The sequence below is a fragment of the Sus scrofa genome, chromosome 9, assembly GCF_000003025.6.
Source record: "Sus scrofa isolate TJ Tabasco breed Duroc chromosome 9, Sscrofa11.1, whole genome shotgun sequence".
Lineage (NCBI taxonomy): Eukaryota > Metazoa > Chordata > Mammalia > Artiodactyla > Suidae > Sus > Sus scrofa.
In genome coordinates, this window is record NC_010451.4 from 1193685 (window position 1) to 1216503 (window position 22819).

The window sequence follows — 22819 nt, forward strand, 5'->3', positions numbered from 1 at the left end:
CCTGTGGGCCCAGCGGGTGGAACCAGGGCAGGACCCCCGTGTGATGACCGAGCTGCCCCAGGGCAGGGGGCGCTGCTCAGGATGGAGGTGGAGGCTCTCAGGCTGGGCCACAGCCGAGCTGGGCTTCACTTCCCGGCCGACCGGGACTGAGGTCTGCCTGTGCCCACAGCCCAGCCTGGGCGGGCACGTGCACAGGAGCCAGGGGAGGCCCTAGGCGCCACCCGGTGCCCGCACCCAGCTCCCCTCCCTCGCCCCCACCCCCGCCCCTGCCTGGAGGATCAAGGGGGCAGAGGACAGGCCGACCTTTGTGCTTGCCCTTCTTCTCCTTCCTGGGGGCCCCGCCCTGGCCCCCCACAGCCGCGGCCTCCCGGGCTCTCTGGGCTGAGGCTGGTGCTGCCGCGGGGCGGGCGGCTCCCGGCGTCACACCAGCCAGCGAGTCGGCCTCTTGAACTGCTCGGGAGAGAGCACAGAACAGAGAGAGAGAGAGATGCGCCAAGGTGAGACCGGAGGTCCCGCACCCTTCCCAGCGCCCCGCCGCCCACCCCGCCAGGTGGCGATGTCACCAGCCTGGTGCCACCATGACCAGCCAAGAAGCGGAGCAGTCAAACCAGAGCGAAAGCAAAGGCTGAGCCCGGGGAGGGGGGAGTGTCGGCAAGAACGAGGGTCAGCCAGACGAGCATGGGGACAGAAGAGGCCCCCGGAGGAGCCCACAGCTGAGGCAAGTCCCCAGGGAGCCGGCACTGGCCTGGGGGGGTGCCCCTTAGGCAGGAGGATAACAGAAGGAGCTGCAGCTGACAGGGGCCTCGGAAGGGCCACAGCCGGGGTCCCACCCGCCACATGTCCGAGCCCAGACGGCTCTGAGTCCTCCAGCGGGTCCCCCGCTCTCAAGATGATGCCCACACTCTCCTGCAAGCCTGGCCCCCCCACCGGCCTGACGCACACCCCTCACCCTGGGCATCCTGCGTCCCACTGCACCAGCTCTCGCCGTGCCCTGTACAGCTCTGCTTGCACGGTCCCACCTCCCAACCGCTCCCACGAGCTCCCACTCACCCGGCTGCCCCGCTCTGCCTCCAGCCTGGGAGCAGCCTCTGCCGCCACTCACCAGCCTGGCGCCCCTCCACGAAGCACATCTACGACAACGATTCTGTCCCTGCCCAACCTTAAGGTCCCTGAGAAAACAGATTCCAGACCCCTAGCCTCTAATCCAGAGCCTGACATAAACAGGCCCTCGATAAACATGTAAGAAAGGGGTAAGTAACGGATGAGCGCGGCCAGTAGGCGAAAAACTCTTTATGTAATTAACTCTCAATATTGTGTGTGTGTGTGTGCGCACGCGTGCTTTTAAGGGCTGCACCGCAGCTTATGGAGGTTCCCAGGCTAGGGGTCCAATCGGAGCTGCAGCTGCCGGCCTGACCACAGCCACAGCCACGCTGGACCCTGAACCCACTGAGCAAGGCCAGAGACTGAACCCGTGTCCTCATGGATCCTAGCGGGGTTCTTAACTCGCTGAGCCACCACAGAACCGCATAAACCATCAATTCTGACGATGTCGAACTGCCCCCTGCCTCTGAGAATCACCCCCTTGCGCTTATCACAAGAGCCAGCACAGGGCAGGCGGGGGGCTCCAGGAACCCCACCTCCCAGGTCAGCCAGGGGAGACTGGGCCCCAGAAGCCGCCTGCACCCCGCCTGGCCTGGCATCTCCGCAATGAGCTGACTGGACCTTGGAACAGACCACGGCTGCTTTAAGGTCCAAAGCTCTGACAGAATGTTCTCCACTTTGCAGGGAAGAAAGAGTCCCACAGAATGTACGGGACGGGCTGACGGTCCCACGAGGGCAGGGGACAGGCAGTGGCACAACCAGAGGCTCTGTCTCCTGATGCCAGCCGTGCACTGCTCAGAGGGGCTGCGGTCCCCCTGTGGACCTGGCCCTGCCCGGCACACAGTCGGTGCTCGAGAAGCACCTGCCAGACAGACGCTCTCGAAGCCTCGAGATGCTGGCTCTGGCACAAACTGGCAGGGCCCAAAGTCCTAGGAGCAGGCTCCCCTGCCATGTGCAGCCTCGGAGGGCCAGGTGCCAGGCTTGGCAGGGCCTGAAGTCCCAGGAGCCACGTGCGGCCTCGGAGGGCAGGTGCCAGGCTTGGCAGGGCCTGAAGTCCCAGGAGCCACGTGCGGCCTCGGAGGGCAGGTGCCAGGCTTGGCAGGGCCAGGGCCACCAGTGCAGACAAGCAAGGCCTTCTCTGCTGCGCGCCCACAGAGGAAGAGTGAGAAGGCTGCCAGATAAGGGTGTGGCCAGAGCTCAGTTCTACGTGGAGCAGCTGGGGGCTCCTTCCCAGAGCCGGCAGCAGGGCTGAGGTCCCCGAGCCCCCGGGGCGGTGGTGGTGGGGGGCCTCTCAGGTGGAGCAGGACACAGCGCTGCAGCCCCAGAGCTGAGCTGAGGCACCCAAGGGGAGGCTGCAGGTCCCGAGGGAGCCACAGGAGGGCAGCACTGTGGCTGCTGAGGTTCCTTCCAACTGCAACAGGCAGTGCCCCACCCTAGGGTGAGCCTCAGGGATGCAGTGCCCCCACCCGCCCCAGGAAGGGCTACAGAGACGTCCCTGTCCGGGGACTCTGCTGAGAACCAGAGTGCAGGAGGATGGGACCTGGAGGCTGCTGGTCTCCGCAGCTCTGCGCAGGGACCGGCAGGCAGGAGCCAGGCACATGGAGGGCACGGGGAGCCATGGGGGGTGGGGGGAGGCAACAGGCGGCTGTCACAGGAGGCACGGGTGGGCAGGAAGCGGAGATGGAGTCCTCTCGGGCGGCAGACTGCTGGCGGGGAGCAGAAGACTGCTCTGCTCCTAGGAGCTGCCGCCTGCTCTCGTGAGATGTTTCAGGTCAGAAGTGTGTTTTGAACTCCTAGATCCATAAAGCTGTAGCCTGTGACCCGGGACTCCAGGTCCAGCCTCCTTGCACCTGCCCCCTCAGCTGCCCACCCAGGCTGGGAGCCATACTCCGCCTAGGCACCCAGGCAGGACGAGCCCCCGAGGGACTCCCCAGGCTGCCTGTCCCAGGCTGTCCCGGGGCGGGGCGTACCTTGGTAGCTGGTGCTGCCGCTGCTGCTGAGGTAGGACTCCACCAGGGGGGCCTGCTCCTCCGACTGCCGGGCCCGCCGGCTCCGAGGCCGCCCGTCGGCGTTGGCCTGCACCATCAGGGGCTCCTGGCGCTTTTTCTTCTGTTTCTGCTCCAGCAGGGCCCGCTGCGGAGGCACCAACAGGCACAGGGTCGGCAGCCCCAAGAGGGCCTGCGCCTCGCCTGGGGCAGGTGCCCGGACCAGGGCTGGAGAGGGCCCTGCTTGCTCAGCTTGCTGCCGGAGGCCATTGGGCTCCACAGCCAATGCCAGCGTCGTGGTCTTGGAGCCCTGACACTTGGGGTCGCGGGGAAGCAGGCAAAGGGCAGCTCAGGCAGCTGCCCAGGCAGGATCACAGCTGAGACGTCCAGCCCTGCAGCCGTGGTGACCCCTGCCGAGCCACCGGCCCACAGATGGCCCGAGACCTGGGCACTGCTGATGCCCAGCTGGCAAAGGAGACAGCTTGCCTCTGCCAGGCCCTCTTCCTGCTCAAGACAAGATCACCCCAGGAAGGAGGACAGCCCTGCCCCTGCCCCGAGAGCCCCGCCTAGACCCCCAGGGTGGCAAGTGCTCGCCGCCCCTCCACCGGGCTCCGGCCTCACTCACCTGCCGGTCAAGCTTCTGCTGCCTCAGGTTGCTGCCCTCGTCATCTAAGACGCTGCAGAGGGAGAGAAGGGTATTCAGGGCCTGCCCCCAAGGTGCCACCCCAGCACCTCTGCGTTCTTTAAACTGCTCCCGTCAGGGCTCCTGGGCACACGGAGGACGAAGGCTGAAGCTACTCTCTGGGAATGAGCTTGAGCGTAAGGCATGAGCCACCTTTCTGCCCCTCTCGAAACTCCTCTTCTGCTGGGATCCATCCCTGCGCCCCAAGGGCTCCCCAATCGGCCTTTGCCCCAGCAAATACAGGCGGGGACAGGGCCCGTGAGCAGGGCCAGCCCCGATGAAGTCCAGCAGCACCAGGCTTCAGACCCGAGGGCCCGTCCTTCCAGCTCCGTCCCAGCCTTTCTGGAAGCTGGGCCTTCCGGGCCAGACTCTCTCCGCACCTGTCCAAGGCACACCTGGGCTCTCCAGGCGGCCAAGCGGAGGTGCTGACACCGCCCACGTCCCCCTTCAGGAGGACTGCAAGGCCCCTCACTCGGAGAAGGAGGCTGAGACTCAGGCAGTCCCGCAGGGCGTGGCAGACCCAGCCAGCAGCTGCCACGGATGCAGTGCGGGCGGCCGCCGAGCATCAAATCCTCGAGTCCCCAGCTAAGGTCTCGGGCCAGGCAGGGTCACCTCTCCCAGGCCGGCTCTGCCTCCCAGGAAGGCAGGGCACAAGCACTCCGCCTCCTGTCTAGGCAAAGACACACGCCTGAGACCTCGGCCCAACCTGCAGAAACCGAGTCAGGACGGCGCACGGGGTGGCAGTGGGGTCCGAGGATTTGAGCTCCGGGAAGCCCCAGGCTGCCCGGCCTAGGTGTTCGGAGCCTGGCCCTGAACCAGGCCTGTGGGGGTGCCTGCACCAGTGTGCCCGAGCACGGCGAGTGTGTGTGGGGCTATAGGTGCGTTCACACGCACACGCACACCGGGAGCCACCCGAACATGCGGGGCGACTACACGTGGAAGCACCTATGCGGCCACGAACGCGTGCACACGGCCGAGGGCGAGGAGGGTGAGTGTGCGCGCGTGCCAGGGAGCCAGATGAGTCACACCCCCCGAAGACAGGCGAGGCTGTCCCTCCTGACAGCAGTGGCCCTGCCAGCTGGGACAAGCGGTGACCGGGGATGTCCTTCCAGCTCATGCAAACTACTTCTGCTGGGAGGGGGCACCAGCCAGAGGGTGACAGGAAGTCACCCACCACCTCTGCCCCCACCACCCCGCCACAACCTCTGAGGACTGCATATTGCAGCCGGCAGCTGTCCTGACACCTGGGAAGGACGTTGCAGACGCCCGAGGGCTGCTCGGCGCCCAAGGGGCCCCGCCGCGCTGGGCGCTGCGCACAGAACAGCCCCGCTCGCCAAGCCCTTGGCTGCCGGAGCCCGGGAGAGACACTGCCCCACAGACGCAGGTCCAGCCAAGGCCTCAGTCCACCTATTCCACGCGGCACACGGGCTTCGCAAGGGCACCGCCAGGCCCAGAGCACAGGAAACAGCTCAGAAAACCCCAGCTGGCTGAGATGGCGAGTGTCCCAGGACAGACGGCCACGTCGCAGGCCAGCGGGGGCAGCAGGAGCTCTGAACAAGGGTGAGGGCACCAGGGCAAGCAGGATGCCTGGGAGCCCTGCCAGGCCTGAGAGGCTGCCGCTCTTCCAGCTGTCTCTCCACCTTCATCAACGGCCTGCCTGGAGGGCGCCGGGCCAGCACACCGTCAGCGTGCGCCAACACACAGTCCACCACGGACTGCGGCTCCCAGGACACGGGGGACAGTGGCAGTCTGGCTCTGTGTGCCACCCGGCCAAGAGGCACAACGGGGTCTGAAATCCAACTGAGCCCTGCTGGCCGGGCTCTGTGCCTGGGCACGTGCAGGGCAGCCTGCCACCCCAGGGATGTGCTGGTGGCCCGGCCAGAGGAGCCTGCATCCCTCCACGAGGCAGTGCCGGCTCCCCTTGCCGCCAGCAGGAGAGGCCCTTTCCTGGCTCACTGGGGTGGGGACAGTTTTCTGTGTCATCCCTGCCCCCCGGCTTGGCTGAGCAGGACAAAGACGGCTACCTCCACGGCACCGACACCTGACGGGAACGGGGCATCTCACCAAGAGGGCAGATCACATTAGCAATGCCACCTGCAAAGCACTGGGCACAGTGACTGCCCTGCCCAAGAACAAGGGGGTCCTAGGGTTCACCGGTGACACAGGGCTGTTTTCACAGCTGCAGCCCAGGTTCAACTCCTGGCCTGGGAACCAAGATTCCACACCAAGCCACCGCACGGCAGGGCCAAAAAAAAAAGTGGTTCCAGCAACAGTAGCCTCCCTGCCCGGTGTCCCCTTCATGTCCTCATCCATGTGGGGAGAGGGGGCGTCCTCCTACCACCAGCCACTGGCCTCCTGCCACGGCCCTTCCACACGGCTCCGTGAAAGCACGGCTTCCTCTTCCTGTCCCCGCCTCCACTCCCAATGGCAGGGACGACAGAGGCGCCGGTCGCCAGGGACCGTTACAGGCAGAAAGCACTCAAGCAGTGACCTTCAAGACAGATGGAGGACACAGAAGTGAGGCTTCGGAAGAGATTCCAGAAACTCGGACACCTTGGAGCCTGAAGGAAGGGCGCGCAGGGCGGGGGAGGTGGATGAGAGCGGCCACCCAGGGGGCTGGTGCTAAATCCTGGTACAGCAGGAGGCGGGAGGTGGCACGGGGACCGCCACCCCAGTGCAGGCAAGCCTCCCCTGGCGATGGTTCCGCCTGGCCACCGTGTATCCGGGGCATGCGACTGTCCCTGTGAATGACACAGCGTCCCCTGCACACGGCAAATGGTGGCAGCGACGAGGGCGCCTCCAGAGAGAGCAGAAGCACAGCTCCTCTCCCCTCCGCGCAGGCCTGGTCCCCCCGCCCACCCCTGGACCCTTCCCCGGCAGCTCCCGTCCTTGGGACACCCCCTGCTGCCTCTCTGACGCGCTGCTCTAGCCAGCACTAAACGAGAACCACGAGAGGGGACAGCAATGGCTTTTTAATGACTTGGGCTCCAATTATGGAATCCGTGCCAAGCCCTGGCTGCCAGCTGCAGTCCCGCCAGGCGTCTGGGACGGGAGACGGCACTGATGGATGGGCCTCCCAGCTGACCCTTGCTGGGGGCCGGAGCACCAAGGCCCGGGCGAGTACCGGCCGCCGGCTCACAAAGGCTGGAGAAGCCCGGTCTGCGGTGTCCCTTCCCTCCCAGGGAGCCACCCCTCCCCAGCCGTGCTGCTGCTGAGGCGCCAGAGAGACACCTGAAGGGGAAGCACGTGTGGCAACAAGGTGTCAAGGCCACTTTTTCCCGTGGGCTGGAAAAGCCGGACTTGGCCTACAGTTAGGACCTCAGGTCCCCGTCTCTTCCTAGGCCCCACCCTCCACGCACGCGCTCATCCCCCGAAGCTGAGCCGAGGCCTCGGGGCCAGGCCCACGTCAGGGCAGACCCGTCTTCATGCCCACTCTGCCCTCCTCCCTGCCCAGTCTCAGGGGACGCTGCCCCTGCTGGACTCGGGCAACCGGGAAGTGGGCCGTCGGGGGAGGAAAGGCTACCCGGGGCCTGGCTGCCAACGTGTCCAGCACCAGGCCCCCAGCACGCCCAGCTCTGTGGCTGCTGCTGCCTAGTGGCTGCCTGGGATACGGAAGCAAAAGAGGAGGGGCAGGGCAGCTCCAGAAAGGGGGCCACGCTGCTGACCAGAGTTCCAGCCTCCTGGGATGAGGCGGCTCCGCTCCAACCACTGGCTCCCAAACTCACCCATGTGTCCACACCACTGGGGGCACGCGGCCCCCACGTGGCCTTTCGGAACCGTTGGGGAGATGGCCGGGGCCCCCCACCTCCCAGTCTCTCTTAAAGCAAGTGTCATCGGGGATCTAAGGCGCAGTCATGCGGGCGGAGACCAGGAGCCTGGCTGGTGCCTCTGAAGAGCAAGGGGCCGAGGCTCCCCCGCTCGGTCAGAAAGAGAAACACACGCGCCCTAGGGCATCGCTTAGATCTGGAATCCAATACCCAGCACAAAGGAACCTGTCTGCAGAAAAGAACAGACTCATGGACACGAGAACAGACTTGTGGTTGCCAAGGAGCAGGGGGAGTGGGATGGACTGGGGTTTGGGGGTTAGTAGGTGCAAACTACTACACTGAAGTGGATAAGCAATGGGGCCCTGCTGGTAGCACAGGAAACCACGTCTAATCCCTGATGGAACATGAGGGAAGATAATATGGAAAAAAACAAACAAAAAACCCAATCCAAACCAAAACCCACCGAGGCGTTGCCCTAAGGCTGGAGTATGCAGCCTGCGAAGGGAGCCTTCCGTTCAGACGGGGGAAGAGACCAGAGTTTGCATGACGGGAGGGCCAGCGCAGCCCTCCCTGGTCCCAAGGGACGACCGCGGAGGGCCGGCTGCAGGCTAGGAGTTCAGGACTGTCCCAAGCAAGGCCGAGCAGGCCGGCAGGTCAGGGCGCGAGTCCGCTGGCCCATCAGCAAAGACGGGAGGACCGGACAGCCAGGCTTCCGCATGGAGCCAAAGGGATGGGTGAAGAATCCATGTGGGAAAGAGGCAGCCGTGTAAGCGGGGCGCCTGGCCAGACGGTCACGGGTTTGGCAACAGGGTCAGGCCACAGTCACAGACGGTCTCCAGCACCGATGACGTGACACAAGGCAGGCCTCTCGGCAGACTTAGAGGCCGACACAGAGGAAGCTGTACTAACTGATCACTAAGGTGGATGGTTCAGCCGACCCTGGACACCTAAGAGGAGGTGACCGACTCGGACAGGTGGGCCCCCAACCCAGGTCCTCCGCGCGGGCGGGATGGAGCGGGTGGGGCGGGACGCCAGCCTGATGACAGGCTCTGAGGATTTGTGCACAGAGGCCCCCAGGGGACGGGTCAGTGTCAAAGCCACCCCCAGGGTGGTGAGGGCTGGAGGGCGGTGGCAGCAGCAGGGGTCAGTGCTGGACAGGCCACACACAGGACCCTGCCTGTGGCTCCAGGACCCGAACTGGAGGAGGGCAGAGACCAGGGCGAGGCCAGCTGCTCCCGGAGTCACCTGTCAACCCCGTTTGTCCTACTCCTTCCACCCCGGGCGGCAGCGGGAGGACCTCCCGAAGACGCAAACTGCGCGTGCACAGAAGCCCTGGGGACGAGGCGCAGCTGCCGGCGGTGAAGCTGCGGGCCGGGGTGGGGGTCCCCGGAGGCCCTCCCCAGGGGGCACGACTGAGAGGGTCAGAGTGACAAGGCAGATCGTAACAAGGACCCGGAGGAGGGTAGACCCCGGGGACGCGACGGCAGACCGTCTGCAAGGACGCCCCGGGAGCGTGCCCGCCTGAGAGTCTCCCTCTGGACCCACAGCCCTGCTTCTCCGGCCGTGGCGGGAAGGCCCTGCCCTCTCAGGCCTCGAAGCTGCCTGGGGATACCACTCGGATTCCAAGCAGTGGGCCTCTGTCCCTGCCAGCTCACGCCGGGCGCACAGACGGCTCTCCAGGTCAGGCCCCTGCTCCGCCAGAGTTCACGGAGGTGAGGGAGGCCCAGGGCAACGGCTGCAGGGCCTCGCAGACGCAGCCCTGATGACAGGGACCCGGCCGGCGACATGCCCATCCTCCAACACACCTGACCCGCAAACCCATTCAAGGTTGTCAAGTCATGAACAGGGCGGGGGGGGTTTATGACCCCCCAAGAACACAGGGGAAAAGAGAATGGCAGAAAAAATAATCACGAGTAGAAATAACAGAAAAAAGGCGAAATTTACTCCCGTTGTTCCGCTTCACAAGCGAACGGCCCCCTTGTACGTCAGAGGGTGCGATTAGCCCACGACCGTCACAAACGGAGTCACAGCTGCCCGCAAGAGGATCAGCACCAATGCCTCTGCCCCAAAGAGAACGAGCCGGCCCGGGAGTGCAGGTGCCACCACTGCAGAGGGAGCAGAAGCCCCGCCAGGAGAGCTGACAGCTAGGGACAGACCTGGCTTCCCAGACCAAACCACACCTTCCAGCCCCGACCTGCTGGGAAGCGAGGGAACCCCCACCCCGAGGCGCGTGCACGCGTGCCCGCCGCCCTCCTTCCTCTGCAGGGGCGCTGCCGGGCCATCTCTGGCCCAGTTTTCTGTGTGATCAGGCCGGCATGCAGCTTTGATTGCAATCCGCAGCCCTGTCAGAGCAGGACGCGATCTGCATGTCCTGCTCTCAGCCAGCAATCCCCATTCTGGAGTCCACACTCAGGCCCGGGCTTGGAAAGGCCCCAGCAGGACGGCAGTCTGGCAACCTCTGACCCCGGCCCGCCCCCGGGGAAAAAACTACCGGCTCTGCCACAGAGCCAGGGGCGGGGGGGGCAGCACACCCGGACGGTGACAGGGCAAGGCCCAGGCTGCCAAGCTGCTCTCGGGCAGGGCTCTGGGGTGGCAGGATTCTGTGCTCCAGATGGAGCGTGTGGCCCCAGGAGAGGAATGAGGGAGTGGCTGGCCTGGGCTGGGAAGTGCCTGCGCATTTGCTGGAGGAGAGCCCTGGCGGAGACAGCTTGCGCCTCCCCGCTTTGAGGCAGACCCGTGCACTCACTCCACAGGCCGCTTTGGTCTTTGGCTCCTGGGAGAGGCTGCCTTGCACCAGGACCTGGCCTGGCCCCCAGCCTGGCAGGTCCTCCACAGGCCCTCAGGTCCACAGCCCCAGGTGCGGACCCGTCCCCTCCCGGCCCCCTGCGTTAGTCTGCGGCTGCCACCCTGCCATCAGCCCTCCATGGGTATTCCCACGGCACCAGGCCCCCTGGCCCACAGGAGGCACCTCTGCTGGGTGGTGAGAAAAGGTGATGACGCTCTGTGATGCCCGTGCACTCTGTTCTAGAAGGTGCTTAGCCCACGTGTGTCAGGAAGGTCGGGATGCTCTAACAGCACGTGTGCCCCCTGCTGGGATGCCCTGTGCGGGGTGACAGCCCTCCTGTGCCACCACGGCCACAGTCCCCTGGTCTACAGGAGACTCTGCGGGGTGTCTGCATAAGCCTGCAGGACAGCCTGGGTTGACGTGTGCGTGCACACGAGTGTGTGTGCCGGTGGGAGGGGCACCCACAAACCCTGCCCTGGAGCCCCCAAAGGAACGGAAAGTAGAGACAATGGCAATTCTCAAGAGAACCCTGAAGCCCCAGGCCAGTCACAGCAGCTCGTTTGCAGAAGGATCTGCTTTTAACAAGCCTCAGGCGGTTTCAGCTGGTTTCCATTTTGGATGCTGTCTGGACAGACTCATGGAAGAGCTCTGTCAGAATTATCCTCTGTCAGTGACTGGAATCAGGTCCCCCCGAGAGCAGGCTGTGTCACAAGGCAGGTCCCGAGGGTCTGTGCCCACCTGCCCCAGGCAGGTGCACCTGGGCCTGTAGGAACAGTGGACTTTCGCCCTCAGGCATCCCTCTGCCACGCATGAGCCTCTGGGGAGGCCTGGAGAGAGCCCCGTAGCCCATGGCAACCAAAGAACCAATGGGTGGGCAAGGATCTGGCGCTGCCATGGCGATGAGCAGCCCCTCCAGTGGTAAGGCGAGCACGGAGGAGAGTGGATGCCGAATGGCCCGCACCTGGGTGACGCGCGGGCGACCCTCCCCCACCCGGCCCTCCACAGGCGGGAAAGCACAGCTGTCCCTGGCACAGGGCACAGCCTAGGGAACTCAGGACGGCCATGCTTCCCCGAGTGCGTCCGGGTTCGGAGGTGCTCCTGTACACAGGGAGAGGCAGTTCCCATGTACTGTGAGTTGGTGTGTGTCCAGGGATAAGCCAGTTACAGCACGCGGACTTCCGGGTCCCTGAAAGACAGGGGTAGTACCTGCATGTGGGTAGTAGGTGGCAGGCGGTCTCCAAATATAGGCTGCGGCGAGGCAAAGCCAGGCAGGAGCGCACCTGTGCGAGCCCCAGAAGCAGCGGGCGGGTGTGGAGCCGTGTAGGGTGCGGGGATGTATGAGCAGCCTCTGCTTTAGTTCGGAAGGCCTGTCTCCAGGAATGTGTGCTCTAAGTGTGTGAACTGACCAGTGGACGTCCTCCAGGTGCACGCCTGCAGATGCATGGGTGTGCACACGCGGCTCTAGTGGCGTGTGACCCGTGCCTGGGCCTAGGACGAGGCCCAGCACGGCTCACTCCTCCCCAGAGGCCACAGGGCGCTGCCAGCCCCAACAAGGCCCGCACAGGCCGGGAACACTGGCCCTTCCAGCGACCCCGGCAGATAAGGAGAGAGGGGGCAGGGCAGGTGGGTTCGGTCCACCAGGGCCCCCCAAAGTTGGGACAGAAAGGCCCGGAGCCTCCAACCCGCGACCCTGGTGTTGGGCCAGGTGGGGAGGGTACAGCTGTCCCGCGCCCCGGCCCAGGGTCCCCGGCCAGCCCCGGGCCCCGAGTTCCAGGGGCTGGGCACCCCGGCCCGGCGCCCTCGGCTCTGCCCCGCGCCCTCAGCGATGGAAGAGGTGGGCCGGGCCCGCGGCCCCGAGTCGAAGGGAAGGTGGGGCCGGCGCCCGCGTACCTGTAGGGAATCCAGTCGGAATGCGGCTTGGAAGTCATGTCTCTCGGGGGCGGGGCGGCGGCTGCGACTCGGGAGGCCGGGGCCCGCGGGGGCCGGAGCGGGGGCCCTGCTCAGCTCCGGGGCCGCCCCGGGCCGCATCCTCCCGGGCCGGGGCGCTGGGCCCCGCCGAGGCCCGCGCTGCACGCCAGGGCCCCGGCCGCGGACTCGGCGAGCGGCTGCCTGCGCGGCGCGATGGGCGAAGCGGCGGAGCGCGCGGGGCCGCGGCGGGCGGGAGCGCGCGTGGAGGCGGGAGAGGCGGCCCGCACGGCCCGGCGCCGCCGCCAGAGGGGCTTGGTCCCGCGCGCCGAGCCGGGTTCTGCGCGGCCGCGGCGGCCCGCCCCCTCCGCCCTCGCCCCGCCCCCGGAGAGACCCCGCCCCCTGCCCGCCCCCACCCCCCACCCCCGCCCCGCGCCGGAACCGCGGGTCCGAGGCCCAGCACGCGCTCGTGAGCATCCTCGCGCCCCACTTGGCGGATCCCCGACCTCAGAGCCTCAGTTTCCTCCTTGGCGAGATGGTGATCATTCTCGCATCTACCTACACGCCTGGCCCACCTGTGTCCACCAAGGAACGGAAAACCGCTGCTCGAACGGGGGGAGGGGCAGAAGTGGGGGTGGGATCCGGTTGTGTAGGAAGGGAGGGATGTCAGGAAAGACGAAAGAGGTCCAGGGCAGCCCCCCTCCCTACTGCTCCAGCTGCCTCCAGTTCTCACACGTCCCCCAACCCGGGAGGGAACCTTCTTTCTAAAGGAGGCGGTTCCTGCCGGAGGAGTCCCCCGCCCCCCAAGAAACAGCCGTCAAGACAAGGGTAACAATTCCGGTCCTTGCATCCCCAGCCCTTCTAAGTTTGTATCACTTAATCTCCGCAATGGCCTGGAATCGCGAGTAGTTACCCCAGAGAGTAAATCCTAGGAAGGCGAAGATGCCCAAGGACAGAAGCCACAGGCAGGGATGGAGCCGAAAAGGAGCCAGGGCCTCTATCCCCCAAAGCCCTTGCTAGGGCCACACTTAAACGGAGGCCAAAACCTCTCCGCTCTGAGGAGGTCCTGGCTGTCCCCAGCACCGACTGCAAAGCAAATCGTGGCATGTCAGGTGAAGGGTGGCAGAGCCACAGCTGGGCTGGTGGAGGCGGGAGGCGAGGCCAGTGATCTGGGGGGGGGGGTCTGCCGAGGGCACCGGCTCCACCCTGCAGCTGTGTGTCCTCACGTGCAGCCTGGATTCAGCAGCGCCCTCCCCCAACCAGGCCAGAAGAGCGGCCGCGTGGGATCCACGGACAGCCCGACCGACTGGCGGGGGCAGCGTGAGGACAGCCAGCTGAGCCGAGGGAGGCCCCCTCCTGCTGCCCTGGATCCACAGCCAGGACTCTCCATACCCATTTCCTAGCAGAAGACGCGATGCAGAGAGAAGGCAAGGCTCCTGCCTGAAGCCACACAGCTGGTCACTGGTGACGCCCGCCTTCACACACTAGCAGTCTGGGTCCACAGCCCTTGTCCTCAGCCGCCCTCCTGCCTGTCACAGCTCTGGCGGTACACATGCACACGCACACCCGGCCCCCCTTCTCCAGGCTTCAGGAGTGCAGGACAGGTCAGATCCAGCTCTGCCTGGCACAGCACGGCTGCTCTCCAAAGGCTGTGACCTCTGATGATGTGCCAGGCCCCAAGAGCTATCACCGTCAATGAGACAGACAGCTGACACACAGAAATCACCCCACAGCAGAGCCTGGGGGTGGGGGCAGCAGGGCCTGGGGGTGGGGGCGCAGAAAATGCCACCGTTTCCTTGCCTGCTGAGACGCTTGCCCTGGGGCTCTGTTTTCACCCGTCAGGCTCTGAGAAAGGGCGGCAGAAAGGGACTGGTCCCTGCCAGGGAGGCCCAGGTGGCACAGCAAAGCATGACCTGAAGGCCACCGTCTGTCAGGACCTGTGCACAGAGCCCGCCTAGAAGCAAGGGGTCAGGCCCGCCCTCCAGCCCAGCAGCGGCTCCACTGCAGCGGTGAGCTTAGAAGACCCTCCCCTTCAAGGACTGAGGCTGCTGTTCATTGTTCCCAAATTATCTGACACCTTAAAGCCATCGGAATCAAGCTGCAAGGTCTCTGGAGCCTGGAGTCATTGAATCTACTAAACAGACACTTCGGGTTCTGTCCTAAGAGACAAAATCTGGAGGCAGAGTGAGGTGCAGAGACAGCTCTCCACGTTGCTTCCTGCAGAGGCTGTGTGTGCACGTGGGATGTGGGGGAGCCAGTGGGGCTGTGAGCCATGTGGCAGGAGTGTGTGTGCGCGCGCGCATGTGTGTGGATGGGTGTGGGTGTGTGTGTTGGGGGGGATGTCGGGTCCCTGCAGACAGAATGGGTCTGCACAAGAACATGTGTCAGTTGCTGCGTTGCTGCGTGTGCTTGGGGAGGGGCCAAGTGTGTGCTTCCGTGAGTTCTCAGGGGACGTGCGAGAGGTCACACCCAGCTCAGAACTGGCAATGGGCTTTGCTGCTCAAATGGCTTTCCTGGGTGACGTTTTAAGCATATGCCCTTGGCTTCCACCGAAAAATCACTCCAGAAAGCCCCGCGCAGAATACCGTCCTAGGCCATGGTGAAAACACAGCCGTGCCGCGGTGACCCTTCCAGAAGTGCCTCCGCTCAGCCAGTTGGCCCAGGAACAAGCACATCTCCCTGAAGCCCAGCAGCCCCCCCTGCCCCCCGCCCGGGTCTGATGCCTCAAGGACGAGGTATTTGCTGTGAATTTAAATCCTCCTCGTGGCATCCTAGCCTCACTGCGTGGCCGTGACTTGTGAGGGCGTGAAAGAAGGCGTGGGGACAGAGGAAGCCGGGAGGAGACCTTCCCGTCTGCCACCCCAGCGGGAGAGGAGCCCTGGGCAAGCTCCCTGCAGCCAGGCTGCTCCTGCCAAGGGGGACATTTAGCCTTTTGGTACCTTGTCACGTCCACGTGGCTTCTTCAATCTTCTGTTTCTAATTGAACCGTTTTACTGAGTGTGGGCCACCTCTGGTCAACGTTGGAAGCAAGAGGCTATGAATAATAAATGGATATCTATCCAAGTTCCACGGTGCCCTGCCCGCAGGCTGGCCATGCACGCTTGCGTCCTGGGAAAGGCCACGCATGGACCCAACGTCACCTCGCCCCCGCAAGGCTCCGTGCAGCACTGTGACAGGGGTCGGGCTGGGCCCTGCTCCCAGGGAGCTTTCAGGCTGGCCAAGCTGCTGGCCTCACAAACGAGGGGTACAGAGGGCGGGGGCGGGGGGGGGGATGGCCAGGTTAGGACAGGCCTTTCCGGAGAGTGAAAAGGGGTGACAGTGGAACTGGGCCTTGAAGGACGAGGAGGGTTTTGACAGATGGATGAGAGGGAAGGGGGACGTTTCACAGTTCCCGAGATTCTCCAATCGGTCAGGCCCCGCGCCAGGCTCTTCTTACCAAAGGGCTTTCCAGGCAGAGAGGATGACGTGAGCAAAGGCAGGGGGGTGAAACTGTGACCGATGCGCCCCAACCCCAGGCACAGGCCCGAGGGCGGGGGTGGGGAGGCGAGCGCTCGGCGCGGCAGCAAAAGGGCCCGGCAGTGAAGCTGAGGCCCGATCCCACGGCCTCTGAGCACCCAGCTGAGGGGCCGATCTCCTCCTGTAGCCGATGGAGAATCACGAAGAGGTAGGTTTTAAGCCAAGGGAAACCTGTCCAAATGGTCCTTTTAGGAAGAAAGAATTGGGAGCAAAACGGAGGATAAAGCGAGACAAGAGCAGAGGGACTGACAACCGCTAAGTGGTGAACGGGAAGTTCCAGAACAGAGAAGGACGGCTTTACACCAGAGCCCAGGTCCCGCCGAAAGCTGTGGGGCAGGAGTTCCCTTGTGGCACAGTGGGGTAAGGACCTGGTGGTGTCACTACAGCAGCTTGGGTCGCTGCTATGGCACAGGTTTGATCCCTGACCCAGGAACTTCCACAAGCCACGGGCCTGGTGGAAAAAAAAGCCCGGGGCAGACGTCCTGGCAAGACGGCGGCACACATGGACTAGTCACGGACAGGACAACCTCTGGTCACCTGGAAACGGCCAGGAAAGCCATGGGATTTACGCTCCGCCTCACCTAGGTGTCAGGGGGGAAAGCAGCCCCGCTGGAAAAATGTAAGGTAACCGCTGGTGGAATTAAAAACCACACGTCTACTTTCCAAATCGCTGCTGAGGGAACAGCAAGTAAAAACCTCCACGACAACAACAAAAATGATCTCGACATAAAGGAAACGTGACACTCAGCTGAGCCAGGGTCCCGGACGGAGAGCCAGTGTCGCCGTGATGAAGACGATGGAGACGGCGCCTCTGAGGCGGGGTCACCCGCGACCGTCATCTGTGCGGGACGCGCTTGCTCCATGCCAGGCGCCCTCCCCGGGCTTCAGAAAAGCAAACAGGCAGCAGGGGAGGAAACGGAATTCTCCCGCGGAGGCCACAGGTGTCACCTTGCGGCGTGAGGGGGACACCCCCAATGTGACATGGAGAAGAGGCTGTGCCATTAGCCGGCACCCATCTCTGGTGCGTAAAAAATATGAGGCTGGAAAAAAAGGCTTGTTGGAGGTTTATTTTATTTTTATATTTTTTTATTCTTATTTTTTTCTTTTTTAGGGATGCACCTGAGGCCTATGGAGGTTCCCAGGCTAGGGGTCCAATCGGAGCTGCAGCAGCCAGCCTACACCACAGCCACAGCCACACGGGATCCAAGCCACATCTGTGACCTACACCACAGCTCATGGCAATGCCGGATCCTCAACCCACGGAGTGAGGCCTGGGATTGAGCCCACAACCTCATGGACACTAGTCGGGTTCTTAACCCACTGAGCCACAACAGGAACTCCTGAGGTGTAGACAGGACATACTAATGACTGGCAGGAAAACTCTGGTCACCTGGAAACGGCCAGGATGGACCCTCCATTCCACTTGGGTGTCAGGGGAAAGGCGGCCCCACAGAGTAAGATTGAAGAGACCAGGGGAGACGTTCTGATCCATCCACGCGTCCGCCTGTTCAGCCGAACGGTTACCCATGCGTCTCTCATCTAATCCTCACTTCGCCCCGAGGGAGGCACTGTGATTATCCCCACTCAGCAGAGGAAGAAGCAGGCGGTTACGTAACCTGCCCAAAGTCCCACAGATGCTACGGGACAGGGTTCAAATCCAAGCTCAGGCAATGGAGAGTTCTAGAGCCCACGGCTTAACGACCATCCTCTAGAGAAAAAGCAGTGACGGAAGCCTCAGCCCCAACTCATTAATTCCTGCCCTGGAAATCCAGCCGAGGGAAATACACACTGGAGCCAAAGCTTCTGTACAGAGACAGTCACCCCACCGTATTTCTTTCTTTCCTTCCTTCCTTCCTTTCTTTTTTTGCCTTTTAGGGCCACACCTGCAGCACACGGAAGTTCCCAGGCTGGGGGCTGAATCGGAGTTACAGCTGCCGGCCTACACCACAGCTCACAGCAATGCCCGATCCTTAACCCACTGGGCAAGGCCAGGGATCCAACCTGCATCCTCATGGATCCTAGTCAGGTTTGTTAACTGCTGAGCCACGACGGGAACTCCCTCTTTTTTTAATGTTTACAGTTGCATGTGCGGCATATGGAGGTTCCCAGGCTAGGGGTCAAATCGCAGCTGCAGCTTCTGGTCTACACCACAGCCACTGCCACATGGATCTGAGCCGCATCTGTAACCTTGCTTTGCAGCCATGCTGGTCCTTAACCGGGGGATTGAACCTGCGTCCTCACAGACACCATGTCAGGGTCTTAACCCACTGAGCCACATGGGGACTCCTCCCCAGCTTTATTTCTAATGGAGGAAATTGGCGGGGGTGGGGGTACAAAGCGTCTGTCACCTGGGACTTGGTTAAGTCCATGATTTTCCCTTCACAGGATGGCTCACTAAGCATCTTTGGGGGAATGGAACCCCAGAGGAACGGGTTTCTGAGACGAGATGCAATGTTGCAGGGAAGCATCCGGCTCAGGCACCTGCACAAATGGTCTCATTCAAGTTGCCCGGGCGAGACACAATCTAGTCCGTCCTCGAGGCCACCCAGGACCCCCCCGCCCCAGGACCACGTCCTCCTTTCCAGCTGCTTCCTCCTTCCAGGTGCGGCTCCTTAGACCTCTCGAAGATGATTCTCAGCACAGACCCCCCCCCCAGCCCCCGGCTCAGGGACAGACAGTAAATGAACACTCCGTGAGCAATGGTTTCCGGTAAATGAATAAATAATAGCTTAAAGCTGTGCAATTGAATTAGCCTTGGTCCCCTCGCATAGATGGCACCCAGATGGCCACAGGCCACTGCACGTGGGCCTTAAAATCATCGCAATTGGGAGCCAGGGAGTTGACCTTGCAGGGGGGTGGGGAGGCCTGGGAAGGATGCTTAATACCCGCTCTTCGCCCAGTTTACCAGCTCCACTTGGAGGATCTGCTGAGCGTTTCCTGCTCAGAGGACCCAGGCGGGCCTGGAACGTGGCTGGGTGCCTCAGCGCTGAGGCCCCGTGTCCCTGCCCCCCTCCCCACCAGGCTTCTAAGCGCAGCTCCCCAAGGAGCAGGGGCTGAGGTTATAAATAGGAAAAGGCTTCTGAGGAGGACGCCCAGCCCTGTGCTCAGCCTGCAGGAGGGGTTTGTTTGACCCGCGTTATTGGATTTGCAGATAAGCAACAAGGAATTAAGCTGATCAGGAAGAGAGGGAGCGAGTTCTCAGGGGTTCAGAATGCAGGATTTATCTAGCAGAGCCCTCTCCTTTGTCAAACAGAGCCAGTGCCTTTACAGCCTCCAGCAAGGAACATTTTATTTTGTAACCTTTGAGAAAAGCCTACGAGTTTGCAGCTTTGACCTGTTTTTCCCCCCTCATCTAAGAAAACCATGGTTATTTAAAATGGAACTATGCTTTAAACAAGCCCACTCTGAATTCACAAACCCACCTCTCTAGCAAGAGGAATCAGACCCTGAAATGCAACTGAAACTGTCTGCAAAGTTTACCACCCCCAACACCTCATCTTTTTGCCCCGGAGCCCTTCCCTTCTGCTGCGAATGGTTCATAAACATCAGATTCGAAAGCCACCAGGTCACGGAAGAAGCCGTGTCCTTTAAGACAGAGTTACGGGATTGAAGTCCAGCTGAGCTACCTCACCAGCTCGATTTTCCCGCCGTCTCTGAAACGGGGAGAACATTCCCCAAGGCCTCTGGAGGCAGCAGGATAGAGGAAAGCCAGTCCTGGCTTTGTTGCTGAGGGACGGGGAGTGAGTGGGCTGCCTCTCTGTGCCTCATGAAATTCAGGGGCTGGGAAGTCCTCAAAGCCCACCTTCCAGCACTAAATTCCTCTGCTACTGTATCTCTTTACAGCAGAGCTGCAGGAGACAAAAGATGATGATTACAGGGTTTGCTCAACTCTGAAACAATAATAAAAGTCTTGTATTTTACAGAAGAAACACGCAGCAGGGAAAGCGCACGAGACTTAGAATGGACTTCGCGTCCTCTCTGTGCTGCTAACTCCCTGGGGGGCCAAGGGCCACTCCCCTGCGCTGGCCTCAGTTTCCTCATCTGTTAAGTGGGGGCAGTGCAGGTCATGCCTACTGGAAGCAGGGGTGTGTGAGGCTGAACCCGAGAAGGAACGTGAACCTGTCATGGCTGTGACGAAAGTCCAAAGCACCACGGAGACATGACAACATTCAGTCATTAAAGCTCCCGCTCACTGAGCCCTGGCTGGGAGCCGGCACCGCGCCAAGCCAGCGTTACCTGTATCATCTCACGGATGCTCACTGCATCTCCGAGGAGCTATCATGTGACAGGAGGCATAAGCGCGGTGGGCGGTCATGACAGCAAGGAGTTACTGGCCTCGGCAAAGCCTGTACTTTGGGGCCTGGGCAGGGAGTGCCAGTGGCTGCTGCCCTTACCTGGGCTCTTGTGGGGGGTGGGGTGGGGTGGGGTGGGGGTTTGCTCTCAGCATCTCCTAGCTCTGGGTAGCCCCTTCTAGATTGCCTCAAGTGAGGTGGTACCCAGGGCTGGTGGGGCTGGGTGGGGTGGTACCCAGCTCTGCCTTTCTCCAACTCCGGGATGCTCTGGAGTTCTCTCTGCATCTCTACCCTGCATTTCTGGTCCTCATCACAGCCCACCCTCCCTCTAGGCTCCCTCTGCAGGCACCGTCCTCCCTGCTGCCCCAGAGCCTGCCCTTCCTGATCCCACCGCCCTGAGGCTGGCACAGCACAGCTGGCAGGGAGCTAGCGGCTCTGCTCAAGGGATGAGGCTTGATTGGCCCTGTTGGCCCTGACCAGGCCCTCACAGTCGTTAAGACGCCTGGGTCTCCCTAGAGATGGGCGAGCTGGGCTGGCCTCAGAATGGACTTCAGAGGTTTCCCTTCCCTGCAGGCGGGGCCCTGGGAGCTGCCGTGTGGTCCTCAGGCTCACGCTGCCCTCCGCTCTGCCCCAGCCTCCTGAGCACCTGCTCCAAAGACCCCAGGTCCCTGTGTTGGGTCCTGGTTCCTTGAACGTGCACCTCAGCCCGTCTGGTTTTCAGGAGGGATTGTCCCGTTTCTTTGGCTCAACCCAAATGTTTTTGTCCTTGTCCCACCCCACCTCTCGGCTCTGACACTGTAGGATCTTCCTGGTCCCCTGCCGGGTGACCAGACACCTGCTAATGCTGTTGGCCAATGTCCTTGATCCGAAGAGGCCTTTAGTGCCCTGGATGTCGTGAAACCTGAGTTCTGGGTCCAGGTCCCTGACCTCCGGCACGACCATGAGCAAGCTTCATCCCAGCGCCCTTGGCCTCGGTGTATTAACCTAGAAGAGGAGGGGGTTGGCTTGGATGGTGTCCAAGGCCCCGGTATCACTGGAGCTCCATTCTGCAGGCCCCTATCTGACAATCTGTATGAAAAGAACTCACATGCCCCCCCCCCCCCGCCCTGGAAGAGCAGAGCAGAGAACACTCAGGCCAGGCTCGGCCCGCGCTCACAACGTGAGCAGATGGCAGTGAGCAGAGGCCAGCCCTCACCCAGCAGACGCACGGGAGACGCACAGTGCACCCTGGCAAAGGGGCCGAACTGCCTCCCTCCCCACGAGGAAGGGGAGCGGTGATGAGCACAGATGAACAACCCAGTGGAAAAGGAAGCAAAGTCCCAGGAAAACCCCAAATGGCCCCCCAAATGTGGAAAACCTGGCACCCTGATATTCCCCCCTCCCCCCACCATCCAGTCCATCACCAGGTCCTGCTGGTATCAAATCCGACATGTGTCCTCAGCTGGGCCCCTTCTTCAAGCTGCTCACCGTTTCCAATGCCACCCTCCTCGTCCACACCACATCCGTGGGGTGGGATGACCTGTGTGCATCAGGTGTCGACTCTGGAGCCAGATCTGCTGGCCTCAAGCCAGGCTCAGCCACAAACTCCCTGCGAGACTTAAGAGGTGGCACAGGCAGCATTTGGAGCAGGGCCTGGCCCACAGCCAGGCGAGGACACGGTAGCGAACTGCACGCACCCGCTTTCCCTCGGGCCCCGCAGGCGGCTCCCACACGCAGTGAGAACCCTCTTTCCATAACGCAGATCTGCCACTGCACCTGCTGCTAGAAATCCTCGCTCACTCCCTGCTCAGATACCAAAGGAAAACTCAAGGTGTCTACAAAACCCACCAGGTGTCCACTCTGCAGCCAACCGGGCTGCTCTCAGACGAGCCAGGCTCCCACTCTCTCAGCCTCTGCACATGCCGTCTCCTTGGTCTGGACCCTCCCTCCCAGCCCGACCCCTTCCAGGCCCGGCCCCCACTCTGAGCCTGAGGGTGGTGGTGCAGTGGGGATGGAGCCGAACCAGCCACCCCAACTTTTTGAAAGTTCCTGAGGGCCCCAGGGATGAACAGTCATTAGTCTATGAGGTGAGAAAGCAGAGCCATCGTTATGACGGCAAATGGCACACCGAGTCCTGAGAAAACTGAAGCGGATCAATGAGAAAGCTCCAGAATCAGAACGTTAAAGTCCCCAGATAAAAAGAGAAAAAGTCAGTAACGTTTCTATTACTGTTATAAAATTACAATCATTTACAGATTGAAAAAAGAACTCATTTACAATGGGGAGATTATGCAGGAACCCATTTGAAAAGAATATTAATGAAACTTATTTGTGATCCATGTGAAGAAAATTATAAAATATATTGAGATTTATAAAAAGAACTTGACTGGAGATTCCTGATATATTCTTACGTGATAAGACGACTATGTAAAGTAGTCCTTTTTTATCAATCAGACTTCTCTTCGTTCAAAATGTGAAGCAGATTCTGACACTTGATAACGCACAGGGATCTCTCAGGTGTCCCTTAGCTGATGACCTGAGCACAGGCAGGCACAGCAGGGTGGTTTGTGAGCCAGGGTTCTGCGACGAGAAAGGCGAGGTGGCCACTTGGCTTTGCTGACTAGTGTCAGTCCCCACTTTCCCAGATTCTGTCTCACCAAGCAGCTGGGTTGTAAGATGATGAGGTGTCCCCTCCGTACTGAAAGGTGAGTGTTTTGGGGTGCGACTGGCTTAACGAGAGCGGTGGTACTGTGTTGGAGGTGACAACTCTGGGAGAGTGGACCGTGGACCGTGGGAGGCAGACTCTT

The 22819-nt window shown here is 62.1% G+C and overlaps 1 protein-coding gene across 2 annotated transcripts in view; it reads right to left on the reverse strand.

Moving 5' to 3' along the window:
* The window catches only part of TUB (tubby bipartite transcription factor), a 76389-nt gene that overhangs the window by 9864 nt on the left and 43706 nt on the right, over positions 1 to 22819 (reverse strand). The window contains exons 1-4 of one of the 2 annotated variants that reach the window (XM_003129395.5): positions 12211 to 12426; positions 3712 to 3763; positions 3072 to 3234; positions 304 to 450 (exon numbers count right to left, since the gene is read on the reverse strand). In XM_003129395.5, the coding sequence (XP_003129443.2) occupies positions 304 to 450; positions 3072 to 3234; positions 3712 to 3763; positions 12211 to 12248 (400 nt within the window). In that variant the 5' untranslated portion in view covers positions 12249 to 12426. Of the gene's footprint in view, positions 1 to 303; positions 451 to 3071; positions 3235 to 3711; positions 3764 to 12210; positions 12427 to 22819 lie in introns of those variants that run through there. The other variant, XM_021062268.1, reaches the window with a different exon arrangement.